The 15,153-nt window shown below is 45.4% G+C and overlaps 1 protein-coding gene across 45 annotated transcripts in view; it reads left to right on the top strand.

The window, feature by feature from the left end:
* Nucleotides 1-15,153, top strand: part of shot (dystonin-like protein short stop) — a 629,765-nt gene that overhangs the window by 522,517 nt on the left and 92,095 nt on the right. For all 45 annotated transcript variants that reach the window (XR_011222655.1, XM_069303987.1, XM_069303980.1 and 42 more), the window contains 3 exons: nt 260-406; nt 688-1,266; nt 1,386-1,819. Coding sequence is in view for 44 of the 45 variants with exons in the window: in XM_069303987.1 (XP_069160088.1) it covers nt 260-406; nt 688-1,266; nt 1,386-1,819 (1,160 nt within the window). In the remaining variant the exon portion in view is untranslated. The remainder of the gene's footprint in view (nt 1-259; nt 407-687; nt 1,267-1,385; nt 1,820-15,153) is intronic.

The raw sequence follows: 15,153 nt of genomic DNA, 5'->3' as shown, positions 1-15,153 counted from the left end.
TGTATTGTACGCTGGTCATGTTGCATCCAAAGCATTTTATTTACAGTATTGTAGCATTGTTGAATAAGCACGTAGCTTTGAGTTTGTTGTAGTGTTATAAATGGGCGCAGTAGCAGTTGCCTTGGGTATGTTGATGACTTTGGGGTTCTTTGGTCATCATTTGATTGAAGATGACCATTGAATGAGCAGTTGTCAGCAGCCGCTGGGTTAGCCACTGCGTCAGGAGCAGCTGGTAACATAGAATGTGTTCATATTACAGCAAGCCATGATTGAGAAGTACAGACAGTGTGATACAACCATTGTGGATATAATTGATAAGGTGAGCGAGATTGAACGACGCCTGGCAGAACAAGAGCCTGTTAGTGAGAATACTAATGGACTCCGCAACCAGATTAACACAGTCAAGGTGTGTATTGAAAGTCCTTGGGACGTTTTTGAGAATCTTTTTAAGTGAAATTGGCTTAATTGAAATGTCATGTTATTCTTTATTAAAGTACAATACTGTACAGTATTGCATTCAACAAGGAAGTTTTTAGATGTTCTAATTTTTTAAGCATTATAAATTTATACACACCTTTTGAGTACTGAAATTCAATTAAATTGAGATACTTACTAATTTTAAAGTTTAGTAGATGTAATCATTTGTAAGTTGGTACAGTTCTAAGTGACTGAAATTTTATGTTGCAGGCCATTAAGGATGAACTTGACGAGATGTTCCGGCCTCTGGGTACATGCTTGGATGGTGTGAGGCAAGTGGTAAACCAAGGGGGTGAGGTTCTATCACGTGAGGAACTAGAGTCACTAGACCAGGCTGCTACCATTCTTAAGCAACGCTATGACCACTGTGTGGTTCAAGCCGACACCACACACCGTCGTCTCACAACTGCCATGGAAGAATTTTCAAAATATGAAAAAGAGATTGCTCTCTTCCTCACTTGGTTGAATCAAGCCACAAAGACCCTATTGGAGAAGGAGCGGCTTTGCTCAGACCTTAATAAGATTAAAATCCATGAGCAAGGGTGTCGAGACTTCCTGGGGGATGTGATTGCCCATCAAGCTGACTTGCGTTTCATTACCATGGCCACACAGAAGTTCCTAGATGAATCAAGTTTATACTTGCGTACTGTGAATAACTTCCGCACATCTTTGCCAGAGCGCTACCCATTGTTACAAGCTGATCCAGACTCTGTGGTTCGTGATGCTGCTGATGATGTTAGTGCAGAATTCAAGGATCTGCTAGCACGTGCCAATAAGCTCGTTGACAGGGTAAGTTAAATAAATTTTCTAAATTAATTTAGTATACTGTATATAAAGAAGACTATCTGAGCATATATATATATGTATTGGATAAAATAAGACTAATATTTAATCATTTTTTCCTGTAGGCGACAAGTGTTGGTAATAAACAACGTGACTATACAGAAGCCATTGAAAAGGCTACCCGCTGGCTCAAAGACACTGAGGTAAAGGTGGTACGCATTCTGCAAGAACCTGTTGGTGCTGAGCCTAAGAGCGTTCAAGACCAATTAGATAAAGCTAAGGCAATCAACAATGATGTGGTAGCTCAGTCACGATTGTTTGATAACTGTCGTGCAACAGCAGCCTCTCTACTCCGTGCCCTGGAGGGTGAGCTGGATGCTAGAGAACAACAGGCCATTGAACAACCTCCAGAGGAACTGGCTGACCGTTATGCTGAACTTGCTGACCGCCTAGGAATCCGCTGCCAGGACCTAGACACTGCCCTTGTCCAATGCCAGGGTGTCCAGGAAGGCCTCGACTCACTCATGAATTGGCTCAATAGTATTGATCTTCAGCTAAAGTAAGTAAAAAGTTGACATTTTTTCCCCTTACCACAGATTTTGAATGAGATGTATTGTGGTCATTCTTTGTCATCTGTATTGTGCTTTAGTTGTAGATATTGCTAAATAGTACAGGTTAGATAAGTTATAATGCTGGTACTTTCATCCACTAGATAAATGACATTGCCTTGATCTAGTATGTCTAGATTTTAATGTGAAAGGCATGGAACATTACAATGGAAAAATAGAATAGTGTTCAGTACATACAAAATGAGCATATTAATTTTTTAGACCAAAAAGGAAGTAGACAAAACAACAAAGAGTGCATGGTGGTGGAACACGGTAAAAACCATCAAAGTTCTAATAGTCACCAGGTTGAACCCGCACATTCAAATCACACTTTTTTTTTTACAAAAACAACTTGGATTAGAGTGGTTAAGACTCCTCTCACAAGTGACAAACTAAATTCAAATCCTGGCTGGAGATAATAAATTCAGAACAGATGTTTCAAAAAGTCATATGACAAAGATCATTGGGAAGACTGGACACCACGAGCACAGCTCTCATCTTGTAAGTACTGTACATAGGTAATTCTACTGCTAGTTCCACCATTAAGTTGAAATTGAAAATGTTAGACACACACAAAGGGAGGAGGTAGCCCAAGCTATTCTTAACCCATTTAATATGATATCTTCGTACGTTTACATTCATCAAGCATGTGATAGATCATATTATTTGACATTTTGGGGTAATGAACATTTACATTTCTCTATATGCAGGTAGTTGTATTCAAATATTGTATACACAAAGGCATAAAAATATTTAAATAAGTACAAATGCAAAGACATCAATAATACATTATCTATAAATACGGGTAAACATTTAAAACGTTTACATTCTTTGTGCAAAATTCTTCTCTTCAGAATATCAGCAATCTTTCCATTGTGACACACCCAAGGATATTAATAAAGTACAGTGGAACCTCGACTTACGATTTTTGGGGTTACGCGTTCAATTTTGAAGTAAAATTCGATTCAGTTTGAGCTTTTCCTCGATTTGCAGGTTTGTTGATACACACATGGGTCGACCGAGTGCTTGGTTCCTGGTGGAACGAGCAACCGCGCCTCAGTTTAACAATGCCTCCCGTGTAGTAACGATCACGCTTGAATCCTTTGTAAAGGATGTTTTTCAGCTTTTTTTAGTTTCTAAATATAAAAGTAATTATTATAAACCACGCCATGGCTCTCCTAGTACTTGCCTAGTTGTGCTTGGGTTGTAGTTGTGTAACCAGTAGAGACCACAGAGGTTTTATGCCTCTGTACCACACACAGCAACTGTGTGGTTGCTGAGGCCAAGGAAAGTTAAGATTAGTGAGGGGGTAAACTTGTCCAGTATGGCTGGTATGCCTCACCCCATACCAAGCTCGATTTCCTATTTTTATTTGCTGTATTTTGAGCTTAACCATGCTAGACCCTTTAGTATACTAGTTATATACTGTACATTAAGTTTAATGTCAGGGCTATATTTTCCTCATAAATTGGTACTTGTGTGATAAAAGCCGAGAAATATGTGGTCTTGGGATTCTAGAGTATGATGTGTGTGTGTGTACTGTATATTAAAAAAAATATGGGTATATTGTACGAATTAACCAGAATTGCCTAACAAGCCGAATTTCTCTAAGCAATTTATAATTTTGCAAATTTTAACTTGTGGATTAATATACAATACATGTTCAGCACACAATTTTCTATTATATATATATATATATATATATATATATATATATATATATATATATATATATATATATATATATATATATATATATATATATATATATATATACGTATATAAAATATGCAATTGACGATCACAAAGAAAAAGAAAAATTTTTAAGGAAAAAAACTGATAGGGAATGTTACAATGTCTTATTAAAATTTTATATTTATATATTGTGTGTTCATGAGGTTTTTCTTTAATCTTTCATCCTTATTCTCTGACCGCTTAATCCCCTATACCAGTTTCTGGTCAATTCTTTCCCTAGAGATGGGTTGGTCAGGTTCCAGGTGTTGGCCTGTTCCTTCCCCTCTTGACCCGTTCCCCCCCCCCCTCCCTCTCGACCCGTTCCCCCCCCCCTCCCTCTCGACCCGTTCCCCCCCCCTCCCTCTCGACCCGTTCCCCCCCCCCTCCCTCTCGACCCGTTCCCCCCCCCCTCCCTCTCGACCCGTTCCCCCCCCCTCCCTCTCGACCCGTTCCCCCCCCCCTCCCTCTCGACCCGTTCCCCCCCCTCCCTCTCGACCCGTTCCCCCCCCCTCCCTCTCGACCCGTTCCCCCCCCCTCTCGACCCGTTCCCCCCCCCTCTCGACCCGTTCCCCCCCCTCCCTCTCGACCCGTTCCCCCCCCCCTCCCTCTCGACCCGTTCCCCCCCCCCTCCCTCTCGACCCGTTCCCCCCCCCTCCCTCTCGACCCGTTCCCCCCCCCTCCCTCTCGACCCGTTCCCCCCCCCCTCCCTCTCGACCCGTCCCCCCCCCTCCCTCTCGACCCGTCCCCCCCCTCCCTCTCGACCCGTTCCCCCCCCCCTCCCTCTCGACCCGTTCCCCCCCCTCCCTCTCGACCCGTTCCTTCCCCCCTCCCTCTCGACCCGTTCCTTCCCCCCTCCCTCTCGACCCGTTCCTTCCCCCCTCCCTCTCGACCCGTTCCTTCCCCCCTCCCTCTCGACCCGTAGCCCCCCCCTCCCTCTCGACCCGCTCCCCTCCCCCTCCCTCTCGACCCGTTCCCCCCCTCCCTCTCGACCCGTTCCCCCCCCCTCCCTCTCGACCCGTTCCCCCCCTCCCTCTCGACCCGTTTCCCCCCCTCCCCCTCTCTCGACCTGTTTCCCCCCCCCTCCCTCTCGACCCGTTTCCCCCCCCCTCCCTCTCGACCCGTTTCCCCCCCCCTCCCTCTCGACCCGTTTCCCCCCCCCTCCCTCTCGACCCGTTTCCCCCCCCCTCCCTCTCGACCCGTTTCCCCCCCTCCCTCTCGACCCGTTTCCCCCCCCTCCCTCTCGACCCGTTCCCCCCCCCCTCCCTCTCGACCCGTTCCCCCCCCCTCCCTCTCGACCCGTTCCCCCCCCTCCCTCTCGACCCGTTCCCCCCCCTCCCTCTCGACCCGTTCCCCCCCCTCCCTCTCGACCCGTTCCCCCCCTCCCTCTCGACCCGTTCCCCCCCCTCCCTCTCGACCCGTTCCCCCCCTCCCTCTCGACCCGTTCCCCCCCCTCCCTCTCGACCCGTTCCCCCCCCCCTCCCTCTCGACCCGTTCCCCCCCCCCTCCCTCTCGACCCGTTCCCCCCCCCCCCTCCCTCTCGACCCGTTCCCCCCCCCCTCCCTCTCGACCCGTTCCCCCCCCCTCCCTCTCGACCCGTTTCCCCCCCCCTCCCTCTCGACCCGTTTCCCCCCCCTCCCTCTCGACCCGTTTCTCCCCCCCCCCTCCCTCTCGACCCGTTTCTCCCCCCCCCCTCCCTCTCGATTCGTTTCCCCTCCCTCTCGACTAGTTTCCCCTCCCTCTCGACCCGTTTCCCCCTCCCTCTCGACCCGTTTCCCCCTCCCTCCCTCTCGACCCGTTTCCCCCCCTCCCTCCCTCTCGACCCGTCCCCCCCTCCCTCCCTCTCGACCCGTCCCCCCCCCTTCGACCCCTCCCCCCCTCGACCCCTCCCCCCCTCGACCCCTCCCCCCTCGACCCCTCCCCCCCTCGACCCCTCCCCCCTCGACCCCTCCCCCCTCGACCCCTCCCCCCCTCATCCCCTCCCCCCCTCATCCCCTCCCCCCTCCCCCTTATCGACCCCTCCCCCCTCCCCCTTATCGACCCCTCCCCCCTATCCACCCCCTCGACCCTTTCCCTCTTTCCCTTTCCCCCCCTCGACCCCCTCCCCTCTCGATCCCTTCTTCCTCTTTCCTTCTTCCCCCTATTTATCCGTCTTCTTCCCTCTCGTCTCCCCCTAATGTTCCACCTTCTCGCCATTCTCCATATTCCCCCCCCCCCCTGGTCCAACCTTCGACGGACTTTCATATATAGAAGGAAACCCAGACCCAGCTGCACCCGGGTCTCTCTCCCATATCTTTCCATCACACCACTAAAAAAGTACAAATTGTGCTTGAGGGGGATTTCTCATATCTTTGTATTATTTAGTTTTGTCTTCCGTTTTCGGTAATACTCCACGGAATTCACACGTTATATTTCACACTTTACTCCACGAAAATTGAAATAAGCTTATTGAGGTAAAATACACACAAAGGGATGAGGTAGCTCGAGCTATTCTCACCCCGTTCAGTACATCGTGTTCATACATACATACACACATCACAAACAATAAACCTATTACTAAACATTCTGAGAGATAAACATATTCATTCCCTACCACGAAAATGGTAGTCTTTATAATTGCTAATAATGTATTTAAGTATTTAGCTTAGGAAAACCCAACAGCAACCTATAACCGTTCCGCACCCCAGTCCACTCCCCCTGCAAATTTGGGCGAGTCATCATCTGGCCTATAATTTTGGACATACATTATCTCTTATAGTATAAATATATAAGTCGAGATTGAGAGGCAGGTGTATTTGTTAACCATTTATCAACAATTTTAAAGTGTGTAGACAAGTTAAATTAATTGAGTCATTATCATTTTCCTCGGCGAGTTGGTCAAGTCAAACCCAATAAAAGTAACGGGGTGAGAATAGCTTGAGCTACCTCATCCCTTTGTGTGTATTTTACCTCAATAAACTTATTTCAATTTCAATTTCAATTTCAACCCAATAAACGCCTTTTTTTTATGAACTTCAATTAAGTTGTTCTGATTTTGTCACTTGGGAAAATTTAAAGCTTCCAGGTAACACTGAAATTTGAATTAATTATCGCATGGTATTTACTCCTAGAATTGTCCCCTTTGAAGTACATCATTCAGAAACATCATTCAGAAACCTAAGTAAGGAGGCATTTAGGGCGCTTTACACTGCCTACGTAAGGCCAGTCTTAGAGTATGCCGCCTCATCATGGAGTCCCCATCTGAAGAAGCATATAATGAAACTGGAAAAGGTTCAGAGGTTTGCAACGAGACTCGTCCCAGAGCTACGAGGGATGGGGTATGAAGAGCGCCTGAGGGAACTGTGCCTTACGACACTAGAAAGAAGAAGGGAGAGGGGGGACATGATAGGAACGTATAAGATACTCAGAGGAATTGACAGAGTGGACATAGACGAAATGTTCACACGGAATAGTAACAGAACGAGAGGACATGGATGGAAGCTTGAAACTCAGATGAGTCACAGAGATGTTAGGAAGTTTTCTTTTAGCGTGAGAGTAGTGGGGAAATGGAATGCACTTCAGGAACAGGTTGTGGAAGCAAATACTATTCATAATTTTAAAACCAGGTGTGATAGGGAAATAGGACAGGAGTCATTGCTGTAAACAACCGATGCTCGAAAGGCGGGATCCAAGAGTCAATGCTCGATCCTGCAGACACAACTAGGCGAGTACAACTAGGTGAGTACACACACACACACACACACACACACACACACACACACACACACACACACACACACACACACACACACACACACACGCACGCACGCACATGCATGGCCAGTTACGGTGGGCTTGAAGACCAGGTCCTTGGCAGAGATCTTCTAACCCACAATTTCCCGAATTTCATTTGATTCATGTTTAGTTCATTTATTACACTCTCCACACCCATCCTATTGTGGGCTGTAGTGGTATAGTGGCTACAGGGGCACATAATAGGCTCGGGTAATTTCCCATAGGTAATTTTGAATGAAATGTTGACAAGTTTCGTTAACAATTGTTATAGAGATGTTCCTAAATTCCAAACTATCTTGTTTTGATAGTACATTTTGTAACTGTTGTGGATCGAACCAGTGTGTAGCAATGGAGCCCCAGTAACCCACTTTTTGTATCTTGTATACAGTCTGGACAAAAAAGCTAGAAACCAAATGTAAATATTCCTAGGCCTAATATAGCACAGGCATATAATTTTATAATTGTGTTGGGGGGGGGGGGGAGGCAGCCAGTGTGTGTGTATATTAAAAAATAAGCCTAAAAAAATGGCTTATGTCGAGGTCTCGCCCTCTAATGTGGAAGTACTGAACCTGATCCAGGATTCAACCCCACAAGAAGCTGATCTACTTGCTACTAGGTGAACAGGAGCATTATGTGATGGGAAATAAGTAGCCGTTTGAGTCCCGCCCGGGATTCGAACTCGAAATTATCGATTGTAAGTCGAGAACGAACCCGACTGTACTACCGGGACCCCTACACTAATGGGGGGCCCCTAATATACTATCTTAGGCCTCGGATAGTGTCCGTCAGGCTTTGCATGGTTATCTTCTTGAGGTTATCTTGATCGAGGCCCGGTCCTCGACCAGGCCGCCTCCTTTCTTACACATCCCCCAGGAAGCATCCCGTAGTAGCTGTCTAACTTCCAGGTACCTATTTACTGCTAAGTGAACAGGTGCATCAGGGTGAAAGAAACTGCCCATTTGTTTCAACCTTCACCGGGGATTGAACCCGGAACCTCAGGACTACGGATTGAATCCGAGGTCCACTCAACTGTCAGGCCAGGCTGGTTAGGTTATCTTGAGGTTATCTTGAGATGATTTCGGGGCTTTAGTGTCCCCCCGGTCCTCGACCAGGCCTCCACCCCCAGGAAGCAGCCCATGACAGCTGACTAACACCCAGGTACCTATTTTACTGCTAGGTAACGGGGCATAGGGTGAAAGAAATACTGCTCATTGTTTCTCTTCGGCGCCCGGGATCGAACCCGGGACCACAGGATCACAAGTCCAGCGTGCTGTCCGCTCGGCCGACCGGCTCCCATCTAACAGGTTAGGTTAGGTTAGATTTTATTAGCAACATACAATGAAGTTTCTGGTGGTCCATCACGACATATTTGTATCTTCGACAACATATTACTCTTAAGTACTGTACCTTCATTTTAAGAGGATGGGCTGCTAATTTGATCATTTCGCGCTCCACCACATGACGGAGGGTGTACGAATAATTTTACCGATGCAGTTTACATTTAGTCATGTCTACATTAGCAGGTAATGCAAATTCTTAGAGATACTTATAACGGAGTCTAAGCCAAGCAGTAGTAACACCTTAAGCCTTCAAGGAGTCGGCTGATTTGACTAGATCATCCATATATATATATATGTGGCTCTTTTTGCATGGCGGTATATGGAACCCTTCTGTAAATTTAACTTTGCCTTAGATCTACATAGTTTGTTGAAGTTCTTGATGTATTATTGTTCTCGGGCTGCTTGTAATATGTAATCCTTGTTACAGTTAATGTTTCTAATATTACAGTTTATTTTAGATTAACGTGTAAACTATCCGTTGAGCTGCATGACAACATGGGCTGTAATGAGGGTGGGGGAGGGGGTAGGGGGAGCTTGGTAATGCAAGATAGTAAATTGGCTTCCACGTGGGTGTGGTGCATGCGTAGGTTCGCTTAAGAGAGGTACCCGTCTTTACGGGTAATGTGTTTTTCTAAATGTTAGATAGATCCAGAAGATATTGTGTACTTGGAGGGTTGATAGGTTACGTAACGTTCGCTAGAAGGTAGAGTGAGTAGCGTTAACGCTTACACAGCGAACGGGCACTTAAGCCTTCAATCCCAGGGAATGTGGAAAGTGAAACGAGAGGCGGGTTTATGGAGTAGGATGTGTGGGAGGAAACAGTGAGCGGAGGCTTATGGCGGTATCTGGCATGCGTGGCATCCCCCCGGCTGGTCTCTACATCACCAGACAACCAGTCAGTGCTCGGGCAGCTTTAGTATAGGCAGGGTACGCGCCGGTCGCTCTCTGCCACCACAGCCCCTTCTCACCAGTGTGGCGCTCCCTCCTACTGTCGTATTTCATGGTGTGTTCTCTGTTAATAATCGGTTATTGTCGCGCGTGTATTAATTGTAATATACTTGAAACAATAGTTATACATCGTAAAATAAATTGTTTAACTGAAAATTAAATTTACTTTGTCAAATGAGAATAAAGGCAAAGGATAAAATAATTATTGCCCAAAGCCTTTTATAGAATTTATAACTAGATTGTGCATCTATGTACCACTTGTGGCAAATTATTGATTGTCGGTAATGCGTGTTTATTCATTCAAATACTGCTAATAATGAAAAGTTAGTCTTATCTGGTGTAGTGAAGCAAGACATACTTTGTGTAGATGTGAAAGAAAGAGGAGCTAAGTGGCTAGGCGTTTATTAGCTGGCAAATGGGTGCGTCTGCCACTATACTTTACTTGGCAACAGTGTATTATAAGTGTCAGGCAACAGTGTCTTATAAGTGTCAATTGAGTTATTATTTTAAGAGTTCATTATAACAAGTGAAGCCACAAAGACTTCCAGTTTAGGTTTGCAGTGAAGGAAACGTTCCACAGGGAATTAGTGAAACGTAAGGACTTGCCAGCATAACACATCTGGTTATGGGTCATACGCTACTTGGTTGATTGAGTGCCAGGGAGGCGAGGAGTAGAGGTGCCAAGTGGCGGCGTGGACCACGTGAGGGCCCGGCACCCACACGCCGCCCCGGCTGGCACCTGCCGAGGCAGCAACCTGCACCTCCACAGCTCCTGGCACCACACCATTCACCGGTGGAGACACATGTATTTACATGTTCCACACACCCCCGTCATCACTAACTAGTCAACGGGGGAATAAAACGATGTGACCATTTTAAGATTTTCAATTGTTTAAAGCTCAAGCTTAAACGGGCAAGTTTACTTCCCCTACCCGATAATATTGTTGAGCCCTGAGGGTGAGTGCAGGTGAACACGGCACTTGTTCTCCCCTACACCCACACTGACAGCATGAGAGCGTATACAACAGTGCTCCTGTTTGTCAGTGATAGACATGTCAGTTTGATTCGTATACTGTTAAAACGGTTATAATCTAAAGACTGTATACGTGAATTCAGAATTACAAACATTGACGTTTGTTACCTTTTGTGGTGAAGACATTCATATTGATATGGGGATTGTCTTGGTCATAATTGATTCAGTTGTGCAGCAAAGCTTAGTGTGAAGCTAGAAAGGGCTGCCTTGAGCTATAGATGTCAAGCAGGCGGCACCTGCATCATCCCGGCGACAGTGGCTGCATATCCGGGCCTCCCGCTTAACTTCTGTGGCTCGCCTCCGGTTGCGTGTACGTTGATCTTGGAATATAAGTGTCATGTTGAATATTAAAGTGTGAGGGTTGTGGGCAGTGTGAAGACCTGCTACCCAGGCCTCCCAGATAAGGTTGTGAACGTATCACCAACGCTTTTCAACTTGCTCACAGTCAATTGAAACATGGAAAATAACGTAATATCAAGTAGGGGTACGTAACTCTCTCATAATACAGTACCGTATATAAATTAACTAAAATAAGATAGTGAAGGGCAGTTGGGGCAATGGCTTGGTGGCTTGACACGTGTCTCCTGACTCCGCAGTGCACGTAGATTAACAGCAGCGGTGGATATTGTGAGCTTCCTGCTGTTTTTTTCATTTTTTGTCACGCACTCATCTGACACGCATGACTCTATTCCCAGAAGTATTCAGACTTTAACATAGTTACTTTATATTCACTGTTGATGATCTCGTCAACCCACCGTACATGTTGTACAACATTCTCTCTACTTCATCAGGATGGTTTTTGTTCGTTAATATCGGATAATATTTGGTGCGTCTTACATCGAGCTGGATATATTAGAATAATAGCTTTTAGCTCATCGGTTTGTTGAACTATTACATTACACGTGAACGAATGTAGGCCTACGGTAATGATTGAATTATACAGAGTAATTTTTACACTAAACATCGCAGTTATTGGTCATCATACAAAAAGTTTTATTGAAATCAAACAAATTTAACCAATTAGTTTGAAGCCTCACCCCCCCCCTCCCCTATGTGGAGGGAGGCAAGGCTCGGTTATCATAGCTATTGTTAGCTGGGTTTCCAGTCTTTCTTGTGTACCCCGGAGCACGAGCTGTTCTTGCCAGTCTCTGTATATTCAGTATATATTAGTATGGCAGGTTATGTACGTAGACGTAGGTTGGCAGGGTGAGGTTGATGGTTGTACAGTGAGTGTATCTGGCGGAAGTGTAGGACACGTGTTGGAGCCGCTACTCTACCATAATAGTATTGAGAAGGGCGGGCATGACTGGCTACCAGTGCTGCTACATATACCCATAGGACGGTGCAACACTGTTGTTGCAAGCAGTGAACTTTACGGGCGAGACTTAGACACGACTTGGCATGATAAAGAGTTAAATATAGTGCTGAAATTATAAGATTTGAATGAGAGTATTGTAGCTGGGACAAGATCAAGGCCAGATTAGTGTCCATAATGCATGTTATGAGTGAACTCTGTTAACCTTGACGAAGTGGCAAGTTTTTGAAGTTGTGGCTGCATTTTTGTTCCTAATTGAACATGTTATTTTCATTGTTTTAGCGGTTGTCTGTGTTAAGGATAATAAGATAACAGTGGATGTGTCTGAAGTCTGCTGGTATTTGTGGAAGTTAAGATATATTCGGTACAGTTGTTAAAAACTGCATTTTCTTGCATGCATGTCAGTTATACATACTTTTTTTATAGACATACTTTTTTTACATGTCAGTTTTGCATGTTGCAAAACATACACCGGTTTGCTATGACCCCAAATAAAGAGGATCATTTTACACTAGCGGGCGGTAACACCAGTGGTGTTGGTAAGGAGGAGTTCGGAAACGTCTTTGCGGGCATTCAACAATTGATTTCTTCCTTGGTACCAAGGCAGGTCGATGGTTATTGGGCGAGGCGTCTAACCCCACCAGACAAGGTGACCCAAGGTAACGAAGGTTACACAACTACATTGAAGGACTCGGTGGCTCTTTAAGGCTTTTTGAGGATCTCCTGCGTTGTTCCTCTGTTTTAAAATTAATACCGGTAGACCCAGGCCGACCGCCTGGGAGCCGGTCGGCCGAGCGGACAGCACACTGGACTTGTGATCCTGGGTTCGATCCCAGGCGCCGGCGAGAAACAATGGCAGAGTTTCTTTCACCCTATGCCCCTGTTACCTAGCAGTAAAATAGGTACCTGGGTGTTAGTCAGCTGTAACGAACTGCTTCCTGGGGGTGGAGGGTGGTGGGTGGAGGGTGGGTGGAGGGTGGGTGGAGGGTGGAGGGTGGCCTGGTCGAGAACCGGGCCGCGGGGACACTAAAACCCCGAAATCATCTCAGGATAACCTCAAGAAGATTGAGGCATAAGAGTAAAAAGAAAAAAATTATTATACTTGTATAAAAAACCTTAGTTACAACCGCTGTAAAAATCGAAAGAACAGATTAAAAATATCTTGAACTACTAGAAAACTACCAAATATTGCCAACCTAATATATTTCAACCTTTCGAATCTGTAGTAAAATATTATACTAGACTGTTAGCAAGTGGGCTGACTAACACCCCCTCACCAGTGAAGTAAGGAAACTGACAAGTTCGTGCTGAACCAACACACAGTTGAGCCAACCAGAGAGAATAACAATCTAGACCTGAAAAAATAATGCTGAAGTAACCAGGACCTGAGAGCCTCGATTACAACTCTGACCATCAGTGAAGTGATAACTAATATAATCATATTACGCGTTCATATCACATGATCAGCGCGAGGGACATGTAATGCCCCTGCCCGAAACGCTTTGCGTAATAGTGGCGTTAGGCATTGTATGTACTAGCTCCATCTATAAATCCATCAACTTTTCGTATCTCGCCTTGTATGTATGTACTTTACCTGAATAAATATTTGTATTTGTTGTAATAAATTTAATTTCAACACGGGCAGAATAAACTTACCGAGAAACAACACGGAACTTTTTAACTCCCTGCAATATACAGACAGTGAATACAGAAGTACATGAAATGTGCATAAAACACATTTAGGGCCATTTAGTTAGGGCCAACTTCCAGAAGGGAGACAACTATAGAGAAGATGATACACACAAGAGGTCACACACGTCTCCACAAAGACAGGCGGCCCTTCAGAGAAGGGCCGACATAAAGCAAACACGGACACTAATAATACAATGAAATATACAAATGTTATAGAAAATCACTAAATATTAAAAAGCTTTCCACATGCAAAGAACAAATGTACAAAACTGCAAGTATAGGTCCCTTGCATACAAGAGCAGGCAAGTACGCCGAAGGTGATAAATAAATGAACTGAAAGAACAACATGACTGTTCATCAATGCACTGAACACCATGAAAGTGGAAGAGTGCTTCATGATCTCTGCCCACAGAAAGGCATGTCAGATATTTCCAGCCTCTCTACAGCCTTCGATAAAGACACTATGCCCTGCACTCTGTGGCCATATTCCTAGAATTCACAGTTATTAAGAAGTGCCAAACATCCTAACACGGTACTCGGTATAATGTAAAGGAGAAGACCTGTGATGCGTGACTTCCCGCGGACTCAACACTGAGGAGGTTGTCCACTACAACAACATACAGACGCCAACACGTCTGTGTTGTTGTGTTTTTTTTTTTTTTTTTTTTTTTTTAGATATATAGAAGAGTTGTTACATTCTTGTACAGCCACTAGTACGCGTAGCGTTTCGGGCAAGTCCTTAATCCTATGGTCCCTGGAATACGATCCCCGCCGCGAAGAATCGTTTTTTCATCCAAGTACACATTTTACTGTTGAGTTAAACAGAAGCTACAGTTAAGGATTTGCTCCCAGTAAATCCTCCCCGGCCAGGATACGAACCCATGACATAGTGCTCGCGGAACGCCAGGCGAGTGTCTTACCACTTACCACTAGTTACAGTATATTGAAAATTGTTGCATATCAGATCAACGAGAGTTTAGAGCAGAAAGATAGTCTTTCACAATTACTCGTTCCCAACGACAAAATTACCGAGGTAGTTAGTGGCAGTTTTAAGTTCCTCTTGTCGAAATTGTGGCGTGCTCATCCCAGACCACGCGAGCCACTGGGGCCGGGTTTGAACCCTGGGCAGGTAGTACTCAAGTACTTTGTGTACTCAATTCTTGGTGGTACTCAATAGCTCGGTCGATAGAGCTTCGGCCTCTTGAGGCTCAAAGCCTGTGAATAACACTTGCAGAGGTTGTATACATGAAGTTTTACAGAAGCATTGGATAGATGTGACACTGGAATAATAACCCATAAAATTAAGGAGACGTTAATTTTAAATTTCCTAAGGAAAAGATTACAAAGAGTGGCAATAAACCAAACAGTCGTGTTTATGGATGGTCTGAAACACTGACTCCCCCCCCCCCCCCTCCAGCAACTGTACACATTCCATGTACCAGTTATTGACTT

The sequence above is a fragment of the Procambarus clarkii genome, chromosome 51 (assembly GCF_040958095.1).
Source record: "Procambarus clarkii isolate CNS0578487 chromosome 51, FALCON_Pclarkii_2.0, whole genome shotgun sequence".
Classification (NCBI taxonomy): Eukaryota; Metazoa; Arthropoda; class Malacostraca; order Decapoda; family Cambaridae; genus Procambarus; species Procambarus clarkii.
The sequence above is the reverse complement of the archived record's forward strand: the minus strand, read 5'-3'. Positions and strand labels throughout refer to the sequence as shown.